Below are 15,600 nucleotides of genomic sequence, written 5' to 3'. Positions count from 1 at the left end.
TAGGTTAAATTCGTTTCCGGGTGATATTGTCCGCACGACAGAAGTATATTCCATCTGAGCTGTCTCTGTGCCTTGAAGGCAACCCTTCAAAATTGTTAGGTTCAAAAAAAGAGTGCAAATTTCTCAGCTTTTCGCCGCAGCCAACACATCCTGCTAAGAACGGTTCGTTTCAAAATCGTCCAATGAAGGACGATCGTTGGACCAATGTTGGACGACATGCAAATAACTGTTCAACAAACGCCTATCCTTTGACCCGAAACAATTTTCGTACTTCTTAGTGGGATACATCAAGCTCAGCAGAGACACAAACATTCGCCCGAAAGCTCTCTCTCACCCTTGGAAACATAACCCACGGAATAAGGAAATGTCATCAAGAAAATAAACCCAGCGGCTCCACCGTTGAAGATCACAGTACCAGTATTTGTGTGAAATTACCATTGGAAGAGAGTGAGAGATTCATTCCCACACCAAGGTCTACCGCAACCGAAACAGATTTCCCTTTACCTTCTATTTACGTATGCATAACCTATCCATACACTGGGAAAGCGCGCGCCAATTTCAAAGTCCATCAAGCCCCCACAAAAAGCCGGCAGGCACGGTCCAAGTAAGCTAGCTATAACACGCGCGCGCGATGTCAATGGCCGTGACGAGCCCACGTGCGCTCTCTTGCTCTCGCTCATCGACGACTCGACGCTCACATCACTCTCGCAGAACGGCACGCAGCACACACCAAGAAAGAGAGACCGAGAGAATGGCGCCGAGCAACAGATTGCTGTGTAATATGCCCCATACTGCGACCTAACCTATATATAGCTATAAGTACCTCTAAATGCTAAATTGACGGGAACAGGTGAAAAACGATTTTCGACTCGCGATTGAACCTTGAGCTCGCGACCGCGTGGTTTGGGGTTTATTTTTTATGTCGATGCGGTGGGGTTTAGTCGAAGCGGAATGAAACAGTGGCGGGGGGCCGTTTATCGGTTGTCTTTTTTTTATTGTGAATTTGTATTTATTAGTATATTGATTGTTTCTGTTTACGGAAGAGGAAAAAAGTAGTTATTTTTATTCTTCATCTACATAGAAAATGTGAGAAAAATCTGCTCTTGTTTTTAATTTTCTATCGCTTTTTTTCCTTCGCTATATGCTACTGATATATTTGGAAACTTTGACTAGGAGGAGGATGATGGTAAATAGAATTTCAATATTTTTTTTCAGGATTTGTTTCGTGTAAAGTTAAAAATATCTCATCGCTATAGGTAGGAGTTTGTTAGGCAAGATTAGGATGGCGCTCGTGCATAGCCCCTCCTGACGGAGGTTGGTTTCGATCTGTTTTGAGCGACAAATGACTTATTTTTACATTTTGGTTTTGTTCGAGCGAAAAATTCGGTTATGTTTTTATTTGGTATATGATGGCGTCGTCTGACAACAGACCGAAACGGCAAAGCGGAGCGAAATCGAGGAACTAGGAAACGGGTGCAAAATTTGTAACATTAACAAGAGGTGCGCTAAAGGTGCCAGTCTTTGTGCGTCAATGCGAGTGCACTTGTTTGTTTTTGTTATGGTTGGCATATATGCGCCAAGAAACCATCGCCTGCTTCGACTGCGGGGGTCAATGCGACGTTTTTGTTTTTATATGAAAATAGCCAACACTGCGTGAAGCGAGAGGTTTGTCGCGGTGACAGTCACTGTCACTTCACGGGATGTCCACTCAGCGAAAATGTTTTAAATGCAAGTGTGATATATTTCAATGGAACTGTTTGTTGAGCCCAGCTTGCGATTCTTTTCACGTCAACTGCTCTTGGCTAATTTTCACGGAAGTACAACCATCATTTGAGAATTTGGTTATTTCTGCAACCGGTGAAACTTTACAACCGTAGCATTGAGCAAGTTGGTCCAGATCTCGAGGCCGATTGCCACTGAATCCGAGGATGGTCCAGGCCGTCCTTAGGACAGCCAAACTGCTGTCATCCGGAAAGGACTGAAACACAGGAATTTAATTGTTTATTTGTTGATAATATTGTACTTTACCGATAACCCTCAAAACCCGATTAGAAATTAATAATTTATATTTTTATTATCATCTCACCTCCCGCTGCTCACGCCTTCCCGCCAGCACTGTTCGCACCTTGAACAGTTCGTAACACAGCAGCCCCTTCACGAAGCACTCCCCGTAATCCAGCTTGGCCAAAATGGCCAGTATCTCACCGCAATACTTTTCCTTCTCCAGCAGCAACTCCATCGGAGCATCCTGTAGAATTTTCCGAATCGCCTGCAGCTTCAGTTCCACCGTGAACTGATTGTACGGCAGCAGAAAACGCGACACGTGATCGTTCAGGTACTGTACAATGTAGGCGGCGTCCCGTTTGGCAGCATTCGCCAGTGTCATCCGGCCGGCAATCTCCTGAATCCTACCGATCCGGCCATTATCCATCTTGAAGCCGCAACTGTCGCACTGCCACACGGAGGCAACCTTGAGCGGATTCAGCGAAAGCATACGACCGTGGGAGCACCGCTCGCGAACACATTTCAGCGCTCCCAGATAGGTACCGAGTTCCTGCGGGTGGTAGAGGAGGAAGGAGAAGAGAATCAAATTTTAGTTTCCAAATCGCAGTAGCCTGTTGTAATGAAGCCATTCTGTTGGTGGTGTGCTTTCAGTATCGGTCGACAACAATAGCAAACCACGCGCCAAAGCACCGCACACGCAAGGTCGTTAGCGAAACGGATTTTGCGTGACATACTGCGTTCTTGGGTGGTGTTTTTCCCCGCTGCTTGTTCGTAGCCCATTCAGCTGATTGCTTGCCGTTGCTCGTTTGAACAGTGGTGCAAATTTGAATAAAATAAGGTCAAATGTTTTCCAAAGTGTTTTTCTGGGGAGTTTTGGAAAAAGGTTTGATATTTAAACTTCTTTCACAATACATGCTATTCTTATGACGAAATTCTCATTGTTAATTAAAAAGTTGGTGTCCAAAAGCCCCCGCATTGTGTCTTATAGAAACCCAAGATTTTGCGTTCGTTTTGCAAGGCTTTAAAAAGAAATCTATCAACTCATGGCGAATACTACATACTACTTTTTCTTAAAACCTCGAAAAATGAACGAGAAAAGTTAGATTGCAGCTTATATGAGCATGACCATGAGTACAAATGACCGTACAATTCATAATTACTACTCCGGGGTTGACCACCACAAAGCGAAATCAACCAAAAAATCAACGAATGACGCCTGGAAGTAGTTATTCATACACAACGCGCTCGCTTTGAGTGTTCTGTACTATGAAATGCCAATAACGTCGGTATAGTCATCGGGGAAGGAAAGGTATGTTAGTGAAACAAACGTTGCGATGGAGACCGTGTATACCTCTACATCTACTTGTTTGCCACGCGAAGAATTTTTTGTTGGTAAGATGAGGTGAAAAGTTTCACAAAACTGGATTCATCCTAACAGTGATCTAATGCAACTCTAAGAAGTGTTATCATGTGTTTATCATTCTGGGCAGCTTATGATTGATTTATCGTTTGTCGAAATTAATCGGTTAATGGGTACTCAGTTTGTAAAAAATGCAACAACGAGAGCCGACTGTCGGTAGTGTGACTTGTGTTAAATTGAATCAAACGGCATGTGTATTTTATTGTTTGTTTCTTTATTCGAACGAAAAACGAAATTCCAAGAATAATACGATATAACATAAAGCAATAACTTTTACTGTCTCACGACATTTGTCGAAATAGATATGCTACTAGCTATGTAATTGAAGATTTCGTAATATAAGTAATATTTGTGAAGTACAGACTGAGCAAGATTTAATGGACCAGAAGCAATATAATGACTGTGACAAGGCAAAATTTGTTCTTCGTGCTATGGATGAAGGAAATTGATGCTTGAATGTTTATTTTTCTCGTTTTTTTAAATTTCCTATCAGTCACTCAGACAAAACCACGCGTATTTCCCACGCACATGGAATAGTTCCCTACAGTGGCGGATCCAGGGGGAGGGTCCTGGGGGTCCGGACCCCGTCCGAAATTGTGTTACTAGTTGAGAAATTTTAAATTAGTTTAAATTTTATACTAGTTTCAAACTCAAAATCATTCCAAATCAAATTTGACCAACAAACCTGATATTCATTAAATGAGCTTATTACGTGTTACGAAGTGTACAATGTTCATTTCAAAATCGAAATTTCGGACTCCTGCCGAAATTTTTTTCTGGATCCCTAGAAGGCTAAATAAACAACAAACAATGGACAACAAGTGGAATGGCACAGATTAAAAACCGGTGAACTTTGTTTTCGTTCTGCGATTCGAACCTAGTATCCATAGCGACTGCAGCGCTTTCGCGTTACCCTATGCTACAGTAGGGGAGAGTGAGGACACTTGATCCTTCGCCATACCCCGTAATCTATACGCATAAACTTATCACAATATACAAAGAAAATGAAATATTTGGTCGTTTATGATGTTCAACAATCCAATTTGATGTATTGCATTTGGATTGGAAAAGTTGTATAATATTTTAGAAAATATATATTTAAATCCATCTCGAAGATCTTTTTACAATTTTTTCAACGGTTGTACGAGATCGGCGAACTAATTATATATGAATATTTCTAAAGGTTTTTGTCTAGAAAAACACGTTTTTCGAATAAAAAGTTTCACAACACATACAAAAAAAATTAATTTTGTTCACCTTATACAACAGTTATCTTTGATCCCTGTAACACTGGGTAATTTTCAACTGTGCCTCCGAGTATTGAACGCGGAATTCTTCTCTCAAACACACTTGCAGGGTAAATATTTTGTCCTTGCCGAAAACCGCTTTGAAATTCGTCGACAAGGGAAACAGCCAACGGGCGCTTAACAGAACATGGGAGAGTACCTTGTGGGCGGCATTGAAGATCTTTTTCCACGATAGGTATTAAGTTCAATGTTGTAGCCCTTCTTGTAGATAGGGCATGTGTGGCATTTCTTTTTTTTTATCGATTATAGAGGTTTTAAATTTGAAATATTCGCCTCCCTTTTCGGGGTAAAACAGTTTCAGATCCTATGTATGGGGGATTGATATCGAAACCAGGTGAGCGAAGATATTTCTTCTAATGACCCAGATCATCCCGAGCATGCAGTGAATTGCTTCATACAGCCGGTTAATCTGAATTCCATCCTTCCCAACGATCTTTCCGCTTGGCTAGCGTGTATGAATACACTCTTTACCATCAGAACCGATTCCGATGTCGGTTCTCACGGTAAAGTCGGTTCTCATGGTAAAGACGGAGCAAGTCTGTCTTTGCCGGGAGATATGTTGATCGACTTGAGCGATTCATAGTAATGCTGCCGAGGCTCGACTCCTGCCAGCAGAAGACAAAAGATGAGTTCGTAAGATTTTAGGCCTGTTTCTAATGACCCTGCCACTTCTAGTTTTCCGGGCGAATGACAATTTGGTTAAAGCCCTCAATAAACCATTATAATTTACTTCTAGTTTTTCGATCTGTACATTTCACATGCTTACTCTCACTTGAGTACTATGGCTCCAAATTTTCATAACTTTCCTTACTCAATTATCTCCAGCTAACTAAAAGTCGTTAAAAATAAAAAAAAAATGTGACTACATATTAGTCGAAATGAAAAAGGAAAAAAGTACATAGCGTATTCTGAGAATTAATAAAATCTCGTATCTGGCATTACATACTCAAATAAGATAAATTAGGTAGATTTATCCATATTCTTACGACACACACACCGATCGTGTAGTCGAACCCATAAAAACGGTGACACACAACGACTGATTCAGATTGTTAAGCTTAATCAAATCCTCGACTCAAGCTTAATCAGCCTCCTTCGCGTTGGCTAGGCATGACTACTATAGAGTACCGTGCGGTCAGAAGCGTTTTCAAACGCTACAAATACCTGCTGCGAGAAGCTGAGGGTAATCCTTGGGTAACGTTTGTCGATTGTATCGCGGGGTAGACCCAGGAGATGAAGGCTACTTCTATCACAAATGCAAGATCCAGAAGCCGGTGCTCCATCTCAAACCAGGGAAGCCGGCTAGAGATCCAGCATCATACAGGCCCATATGCCTGCCAGATGATCCCAGGAAGTTCTTGGAACAAGTCACCCTCGCCAGGGTAACGAAATAGCCGGTGTGTGAAAGCCGTTTGTTAGTTAGACAAACAAGACTCTGGAACAAAAAATGGACGGTGGATGCAATCCGGTATTACTCAAATAAGGCAGTCATAGAGAGAGCGGGGAGACTTTGAACAAATTTCAAGTTCCCCAATATCTGTACAATATACTGAAATGCTAGTTTCAAAACCAAGTGCTGAACCACAGCACAACTTAAATCGGTGAGGGGCATGGTGCGAGCAACATGTATAATGGCGTTCTAACGCAAAAGCTCTCGACGAGACTCGAGATTGTTGGATTCGTTGATAACGAGTTCCAACTATAACAGGCGAGACACTGGGAGACGTGCAAATGCCATTCTTGTTGTGTACAAAAATCCAAAAGTCTTAGTAGAAGCCCCTCAGCCGCCCTGTCACTTAGGGGCAGGAAAAGATAAAATCCAAGTAGTTATTAAACACTTTTACCGTTGTCTTCCGTTTTAATTCCACTATGGTGCACCATAGTGGAATTCCACTCCGTTTTAATTCCACTATGGTGCACCATAGTGGAATTAAAACGGAAGACAACGGTAACAGGGTTTAATATAACATTCCATTAAGTCGCTCAAAACAGTGCTTTTGTTAAAGTATATCCAAGTAGTACTTAACTCCTACTTACAACGGGAGACTGTATGCGTCACCAGAGGATATCGAGTGTTATCAACGGAGGTACCGGGAGGTTGGTGAGAACTAACTCGATGACCAGAATTGGGATAACTCAGAGAACGGAAGATGGAACTCCTGCCTACCGTAAACCGGGGTGACTTTGATCACTCGAAACTTTTTTCGTAGATCACTTATTAAACCAGAATAGTCTACCGAATCATTTTAATTTGAAATGATTTTTACTCTAAACTTATAAAATACCGATTTGTTATACTTTTTGTATATATTGTTTGGTTTTTGGGAACAAAAAACCGAAATTTGACTTTACCTGGTTTTTACGAAGCTGCGTAAAGTATCTATTTATTTTAAAACAAATAAATCTGGATTTGAGCAAGAGCAATACATTACAAGCGAGTTTTTATTTTTCTTTAGGTTGGGATATGCTAAATCTAGTTTCAAGAGTTTGTTTATTTTTAATACATTTTTTGTGAAACTAGTTGGCAATTATTTCAAATTATTTTAAGCTAAAATTCGCAACATTTTTTTAATTGTTCAATATTCCAACGTGTTAAAATGGATGAAACTTTTTGTACATTGATAAAACACTGAAGCAAAACAATTTTAGCAGTTTTAAAGGTTTTCAGAATCCTTTATTCTAGTTAGACACAAGTTATACGAATTTTGGTTACTCGAATTTTAAGTATATTGAAATACTTTGTATAATACTAATTAACATCTATTTAACAATAAAAATGTTTCCAGAATTAGTTCAAACAAACATTTGAATGAAAAACACTGACATCAATAACTTAATGTGGGTGAACATGCAGGTTATCAAAGTCACCCCGGAACATGAAAACGGACTTCAACTTGAAATCATTTTGAAAAAATAACTGTAAGCGGATAATTTTAGGTAAAACCATTCAATCTGGTTCTCCATAGATCAGTACATGATTTAAAAATATTAAACTTGAAAAAAAAATGTGTTGCGTCTAAAAATATGTAATGATTGCTTCGAAAAGTGATCAATGTCACCCCGGTTTACGGTAATTACGAATGTGCCACTGTGGTGAACAAGAAGAGTGTATGGAGTAAACATCGCAGCACATGGTCGTCGACTGCCTCAGATTTGTGGAAAGAAAGGTCTGCCCAATTTATAGAGAATATCCTATTGGAGATGAACAAAGACGAAAGGGCGCGATACAATGTCAGTAGAGTAGTCGCATAAATTCTGATGGAATTGCAGGATAAATGGAAGAGATCAACGAATTAGTGACTAGGACTGACAGATCAACCGTCGGGGACTATTCGAATAGACCGCGACAAAGCTGGGAGCAAAATGGCTCACGAAACGGGTATCGGTATCGGGAGAAATTCCGCTTTCTGGGAAGTATCAGTCGGAGTAGGATAATTTCACCGCCGGAGACTTTCCAAATAGATGTATGGAGCTAAATGGCTTTGAATTTAAACGGCCTAACGCAGCGCCTCTCAACCGTTACGTACCATGGGCCCATCCGAAAGCCTCCAGGGTTGTTATCGACCTCCACCGTTTTATCATCGAGTTTACATGCTATTCATATATTATTTTCAGTCTTTTGTGCAAAAGTGCTTCAAACTCTAATCTACATCCGAATAAGGTATTATTTCTTTTCATATAGTTTGCCAGAGGAAAATCGGGAACTAAATGACTTAAAAGACGAGTAATTTAATGGATCAAGCGAGATTCGGATCAGCGGAAAATTCGGAAAATTCCAAAAAAATTTCGTGATAACATAAAATCTCGACGTTTCATACATTTTAAAGATGTTTGGCATCAAAAATACGAATTCGATTTCTGAAATTTCATGGGGTCCCCCCATTGAAAAAAAAAACTGAGTTCCGGCTTATATGGGAATTTCATATGTGACCGGACGGTTTAATCTATATTTCCGGACCCATATAAGCGACCCGTACGAAATTTTATAGACATCTGTGGGGACATATTTGGGACTAAGTTTGTGAGAATCAGCCCAACCATTTCCGGGAAACTGATGTGAGTTCGTCAATTTTGAAAGATGGCCGCTTTTCCCGGGCACATCCGGAACCGTCTATGGTGGTCAATGTAGTCAACGAAAGTTTGGGTGGCCGTCGGTGACCTAGAACAGCAAATTTAAGTTGTTTGAGAGACATTTTAGCGAATTTTTTTACCTTTATTGTTTTCATCGGAGTATCGGTTTGAATCGCAATTTGCTATGTGATCGCACGCCACAACCTGTAACTCCGGAACCGGAAGTCGGATTGGGATGAAATTAAATAGTCATTTGCGGGGGCGCAACACCTTTCATTTGAGTTTAGGTTTGGCTGAATCGGTCTAGCCATCTCCGAGAAACCGCTGTGACTGTTATTTGGATTTTGGTTACTTCCGCCGGGGCTTCCAGAACCGATGATGGTGGCCAATGTGGCCAAAAAAGACTTTGAATGGATGTTAGTGACCTAATACTGCAAATCGAAGCAGTTGTGGTCATATTTTGGAAGAAAATTCACCTCTATACATTCATTGCAGAATTTATTAAAATCGACATTTCCTACGTGATCGTGCTCACCACCCTGTAATTCTGGAACCGGAAGTCGGATCCATCAGAAATTCAATAGCAGCCTATGGGAACGTTGTATCTTTCATTTAAGACTAAGTTTGTCAAAATCAGTTCAGCCATCTCTGAGAAAAATGAGTCATTTTTGGTCACATACACACAGACGCACATACACACATACATACACACGCACAGACATTTTCCGAACTCGACGAACTGAATCGAATGGTATATGTCACTCGGCCCTCCGTTAAAAAGTCGATTTTCAGAGCAATTGCAATACCTTTCTATTGAGAAAGGCAAAAAGAATAAATTGAAGTTTTCAAACCCGTTTGATTGCATGTATATCTGTCCTAAAAGCAGTAGTCAGAAAAAGGCGATTTGGTGTCCTACACATTATTCAATCATTTGATAACGCGTCAATAAGTTTACGCAACATCAACTTCTTTTGATTTTTCTTGACTATATGTATAACCTAAATTTTGGTAATCACGGATACGATTGGGACGATTCGTTGTTCTGATACAATGGATCAATTTAATGTAAAGGACCTTCTTTGGTAATCTTGAATGAAACGATTAAGCTGCTTCAGGGTATTGTGCAGTTATTTCCGATCAATTGAGAAAATGTGATATATGAAATCCATTTCTGTCGCTGTAGGATCAGCATCATTCCGAATTAAGTGTGAATCAAAATCAATCAGATAATGGGCGAACTGTGCAGCGATGGATGAAGCCTACCATCAATTTCCTGTTACGGACGAGTATCTGGATTGCTTGATCTTATCCCTTCAAAAATCCTGCCTGCATCCTTGAAAGCGACATTCAAATAGGTTGGATGCGCATGTATTGGACAGCTACGGCGTTATGTCTTTCTTTTCATACATCCAAAAATTTACAGATATTACAGTTACGGTATAACAAAGTAGACGAAATATGCATTCTATGAACCGATTTTTTAAGAAATTACCGCCATTTCAATTACTAATTTGATTGCATTCATTCAAGATCTAACTATTACAAGAACTGTTAAAAAATCTGATCAATCGGCTCATCGGTTGCAGAGATATCGTTCGCATCACTAACGCTACTGTAAGGAAATGCTTCGGTACAACGGCCGGCAAATTATTCCATTTTTGCATGAAAATATCAACATTTTCAGTAGTATTTTGAGCAAGGCTTGGACTATATACCTAAAAAATCATGAGAACATATCAGCGAGCCTAAAGATATACATATATAGTATAGTCCAAAGATCTGCAAATCAGTTGGAAAAGCATCTGCATTCACCGCTCACTCTAAACAACACAATTTCCCGGGAATCTCCCGGGAAATCCAAAAATCCCGGGAAATAAATTCGTAACCTCCTTGTAACTAATCGATTTTTTCCTAATTTAAATGCGATCATTTGACACATTCAAATGCAACACATCTTTCATATTGAAACATGTACATAATATTTTTTTCAATCCCATCTACCTAGGGAAGAAAAAATTTCAGCTGATTCTGACTCATCAAGTCATCACATTAAAAGTCAGAAAACACTTTTGGCCAAATTTGTCCAGACTCAGTCCCACAGTGCGCTCGTTTGAACAAGAACACACATTTAATTATATGTTTATTTTATGCTCGAGGTCATGCAACGGTAATGTTCTGCTTCGGGACTGAGTTCCCAAAAAGTAGGCTTGTTTTTGTGTGTTCGCCTAAATTGGCTGATGAGTCAGCCGATTTTGGCAAGAAGCTTCCACAACTTTTTCACACATGGGCCAAGTAGGCCACTGAAATCACCTAGCGTTTCCATCGTTGCACAAGACTCGATGGCGACGCGTGGCATGCTAATGCTGACGACGACGATTGTGACAGGGAATCAAAATTGGCTTGTCCCAGTGCAAATTTGCTACCGAGTGATTGAGAATTGCATTTTACCTGCTTTGGATACAAAATGTCAATATTGAACCATAATTTGTATCGCAAAGCACAGCCTTCTGCGATTCAAATCACAACCTTTTACCGTGTCATTGTCGATGGTCACGAACTGCTCTCGGGAACACACACAAACAAACACTTATTTAGTCGACTCTATTAGCTTCATAGGAAGTACAATTTTATGTTGTTATAATTTATGCATTCCATGGTTTTGATGTACGTCCTACCCTGTGAAGCAAACAAAGAAACAAAATTGCTATTGGTCCCGGTAGGGATTCGGTACTTACTTCTCAAACGGCTCGGACACGCGGTACCGCACGGTGGCAGTTTTATTACGCACCGTAAGCACTCATAACCTCATTCATATACAACAGTGAGAAATTATGACTCTCCGCATTGGCTATGCGGGCCAAATGAACTGAGCCAACCGACACACGGTCGGTAATCGATACTTTGCCAAACCGTTCAAAAGCCACATGTGGTAGGCATGAACTAAGGCAGACTAGCAATGTATAAACAAACTATTAAACGGATTACAGCTAGAATTAGCTACAAAATGATCAAACGGTTCGAGTCGTGACGCTGAAAAGGGTGTAAGAGCGGTATTTGAGGTAGGTTTGAATCGTTTGTTGGGTCGATTGATAGGTAACGAAATGTTTTAGGGGTTTTAGGGTTTAAGGATCCCTTCAATAAATAGAATCAGGAAATTAATTTATTTGAAGCACTATACAAGATTTTCAGTAAATAGAAAATTTGGATTAAATCAAATTTTTGTATGATGGGCACAATACCTAGTGCAATATAGTCCAAAGCTTGTTAGCAGCTATGTCCGTAGTTTTAAACTACTTATCCATTCAGGATTTTCGATTAGTAGCACATATCACGGAGTACCCGTTTTGCCTTTCTCATTTGTAGAAATATTTGTTGAATTGGTTAGCACTCTTCCTCCGGTGTATTTGAAAACTCAGCCCACTAAACCTGACACGACATGTCATTTCTTTCAAAATCTATTTCAATTTTTTTAATGTCCCATCCCGCTCCTATTTTCAGTCCTATGCTTGATATTTGAACAGATGCGTGAAAGGTTAGCTCACGCATGCGACGCTATTTATTCTCATCGATGAACGGTAGTTTATAGGTCATTAATTATTCCGTTCTGCCCGCCAAACCCACGGTTCGACTTCTATCAGTCGAACAAAACTTCTCGACAAAAATTTCTGCCTCAGCAACAAAAAGAGCACCAATGCTGGAAGTGACAAACAAGGCTTTCGAAAATGAAGCGCCACGTGCGCGGAACTCGATCAATGTTATTTATATAGAATCAAATATTTATGCCCGGCGTCGGCAATCAGCTGAGTCTGTCACGAAACCCTTCTTGTCAAGCAGCAGAAACACGATTCGACCGTTTCGTTATAATTTTAAATTAGCATTTTTCACGCTACAATGAAATCAAGCCAAATTCTCGTTAAAATAAAAAAAAAACAAAGCTTACCGTCGGATCCCGGCAGCGCTCGCAGCCGCACAGAAAATGCTTCGAAAAGCACAGATGGATGATCCGGTGCTGCGTCCCCCACAGGATCTTCGAGTAGTTGTTGAAGATCTGCTCCCCCCGGCGAATCGCTTTCGAAGCATAGCATCGCATCACCAGCTGCTCGTCGAACACGTACCGGGTGTTGGGCAGACAGCAGTGATTCATCAACGCCCCCAAGATGTACAGACCGCGCTGAATGATTTCGTGATCGTTGTTCTCCTCATCCTGCACGATCTGGCTCGTTTCGAAGGCATTAGTGTTCAGCACGTTAACCACCTGCCGTAGGTAGCTCAAGTCTGGAAGGTTCGCAAAAATTTCCTCCGTCACAAGCCGATCGATTTCGGTCGTCATATCTTTCCGTGGTGGGTGACCTTCCATGCCAAGCACGATCGAGCGGTCGCGATCGTTCAGCATCAGCGCCCGTATGGAGGTCAGCGCATACAGAATGGCTTTACAGTAGCGCGATTGGTTTTTCGGTTGCCAAGAATTGATAATCTTACATTCAGCAGTGTGCAGTGTTTCTTGATCTACCCTAGTGTCACACTCAGAACAGACTGGCAGCCGACAGCCACCGCTACAAAGAATAAGCTTCTTCTGTATTCTACAACAGCTTGCACAGAATATCACATCGTAGTTGTTGACTCGGGGGCCGACCAGGATCGGTCGATCCAGGAATATCAATTCATTGACCGCTATGTCACGCGTTGCCACTAACCCCCGACCGTAGCCCTCGAATGCGATTATGTCCCAGGGCTGATCGGGGGTATACAAATCGCCAAGAAACTCCACCAGTCTGCTTTTGAACAGTGCCACCTGCTCGACAGCTACTAAATCTACACTATCACTAACGTTATCACAATCGGTTGCCGGATTACCGTTCGGAACGGTCTCAATGGCTGCCATCGCAACTAGCCGCGAACAGTTATTTTTTTCCCTTTAACCGTTGAGCTCAGCTGGCAGACTGAACCGACGACGACCGTCGCCGTTGAACAGGAGCAGGAGCATTGCAGCCAAAAAACATCTCGCGCTCTAATGACCTGGGCAATCGTCCGTTTTCAAATTCACAACTTATTCCTCCTCCTTCTTCTTCTTCTTCTACTTCACTGTCACTCCTGTCTCTATCTTCACTTATCCACGTTGCGAGAATTCCACTTGAATGAGCTACCAACCGAATGACGGTGTCTACCGGTGACCGCCTCTCCGTGCTCATGTCTGTCACCGCACTGGGGGAATGGGTGTGAATCAGGCGTTGCTCCACCACACCCTACTACAGCTAGCGGACGGACAACACTGCACGCGATATGATTTTCGGTTTTCCTACCAAGCCCCCGCGTCGACAAAGGGACGAGGACGCGCAGGAGCAGCACTCACCACATGCTCCAACAACAGGGGAAACCTGCTGCTTCAACAGGCAGCATTATTTTTTTTCAACTAGTAAACAAGCTGTCGTTAGAGTTTCCCACTTACAAACACACACAGACCGACTCCCGGAAAAAAGGGGGCAAATTCCACCCTGGTAGCACACCTTTTTTTAAAGAAATGACTAAATTTCAACTTTTCTATCTCAACACGTCACTTTTCGATGACACTACGCAGCCTGGCACCCGAATCCGCTCGTCAACATCCGGCAGATGTTGACGTTCGAATTTTCCTTGACCTCGAATGAGCGAAGACAGCAAAAAAACACATTCGCGTCAACTTCTCCAGCTGTCACAGCAAATCATCGGTGAATCAAAACACGCACCTCTGTGGTTAAACTGAAAGCCAACTATGATCTGCCACTAAGGTATTGCGACTCACCAAACTAAAACTGGTTTTGCAATGGATGGATACCAACCCAGCAGTAGGCCCCGTCAGGTATGAAAGACAACGATTATCTGCAGTGTGTGTGTGTGTGTGTGTGTGTGTGTGTGTGTGTGTGCGTCTGTGACAATGATGGTACACACTGGGCACTAATAGGGGATGAAGAGAAAAAGAGTCTCGCACGTACGCACTTGCCGTAGCAATCAGGCTCTGCTCTGCATCGCCCCATCTGGATGGGGTTTTGTTTCTGATGCTCATCTCAGGAGCATAGAGTGGATGCTGGATTCGGATGCTGGGAAAATTTGGGTGGAAAAGCGTCAGATAAGATGAAGCGGGAGAGCGGTTGCAAGAGAAAAAGAGAGAATGGTGTGAGAGCTTCTCGTACCAGGGAGAGTTTTTTGAGTGACGACTCGGGAGCGGGAGAGAAAATCAACGAAACTTTTGGGTGCCGCGCCAGTGCTGCCTGTTGAAGGGGTATAGTTTGGAAAAGTCGAGTGAGCCATTTGGTAAGATAGATATTATTCATACGTTGGTATGTTTTCAATGGTGAAATAGAAACAAATTTTATTATAGTTTATTTATATTTCACCATTGAAAATTACTTAGTCCACTATTTGAGGCTGGGTATCATGATAAAATTTGAAATAATTTAATGATAGATTTTTGCACTAGTGTTTGGAATGTTTACAGCTCTGTAATTTACATTATTTTACAAGTTTCACCAGTATTGGACGGACTATGAATCTGCTTACCAGAGAAAGTTTTCATTCCAGCTGTTACGGATTAGGTTGTATATGCCATGCTAGAAAAAGATCCAACGTTGTTCAGCATAATTCTAGCTAGAGCGTCGTTAGTTTTGGTCGCAATTTCGCAGGCAGTGTTGATGTGGCTGACTATGTCCAATCTGTCATCGATCATTGCAGCCAACTGTTTCAGCGCATTCCTCGAGGCTATCACATGTTCTTCGACAGTGGTCTCTACTCGATGACCAGTAGTACCACCGTTTTATGGCGGGC

General features: G+C 41.6%; 1 protein-coding gene across 1 annotated transcript; it reads right to left on the bottom strand.

Annotated features, from left to right (window-relative positions):
- Nucleotides 1-983: 983 nt before the first annotated feature.
- Nucleotides 984-14,791, bottom strand: LOC131691830 (SET domain-containing protein SmydA-8-like). Its single transcript, XM_058978500.1, has 3 exons — nucleotides 12,743-14,791; nucleotides 2,087-2,554; nucleotides 984-1,978 (listed from the first exon to the last, which is right to left on the bottom strand). Exons 1-3 carry the CDS (start codon nucleotides 13,682-13,684, stop codon nucleotides 1,784-1,786), a joined length of 1,605 nt encoding a protein of 534 aa, XP_058834483.1. The 5' UTR covers nucleotides 13,685-14,791; the 3' UTR covers nucleotides 984-1,783.
- Nucleotides 14,792-15,600: the final 809 nt, after the last annotated feature.

This window comes from Topomyia yanbarensis, chromosome 1, assembly GCF_030247195.1.
Source record: "Topomyia yanbarensis strain Yona2022 chromosome 1, ASM3024719v1, whole genome shotgun sequence".
In the NCBI taxonomy this organism is placed as follows: domain Eukaryota; kingdom Metazoa; phylum Arthropoda; class Insecta; order Diptera; family Culicidae; genus Topomyia; species Topomyia yanbarensis.
This window is presented reverse-complemented; position numbering and strand designations above follow the sequence as displayed.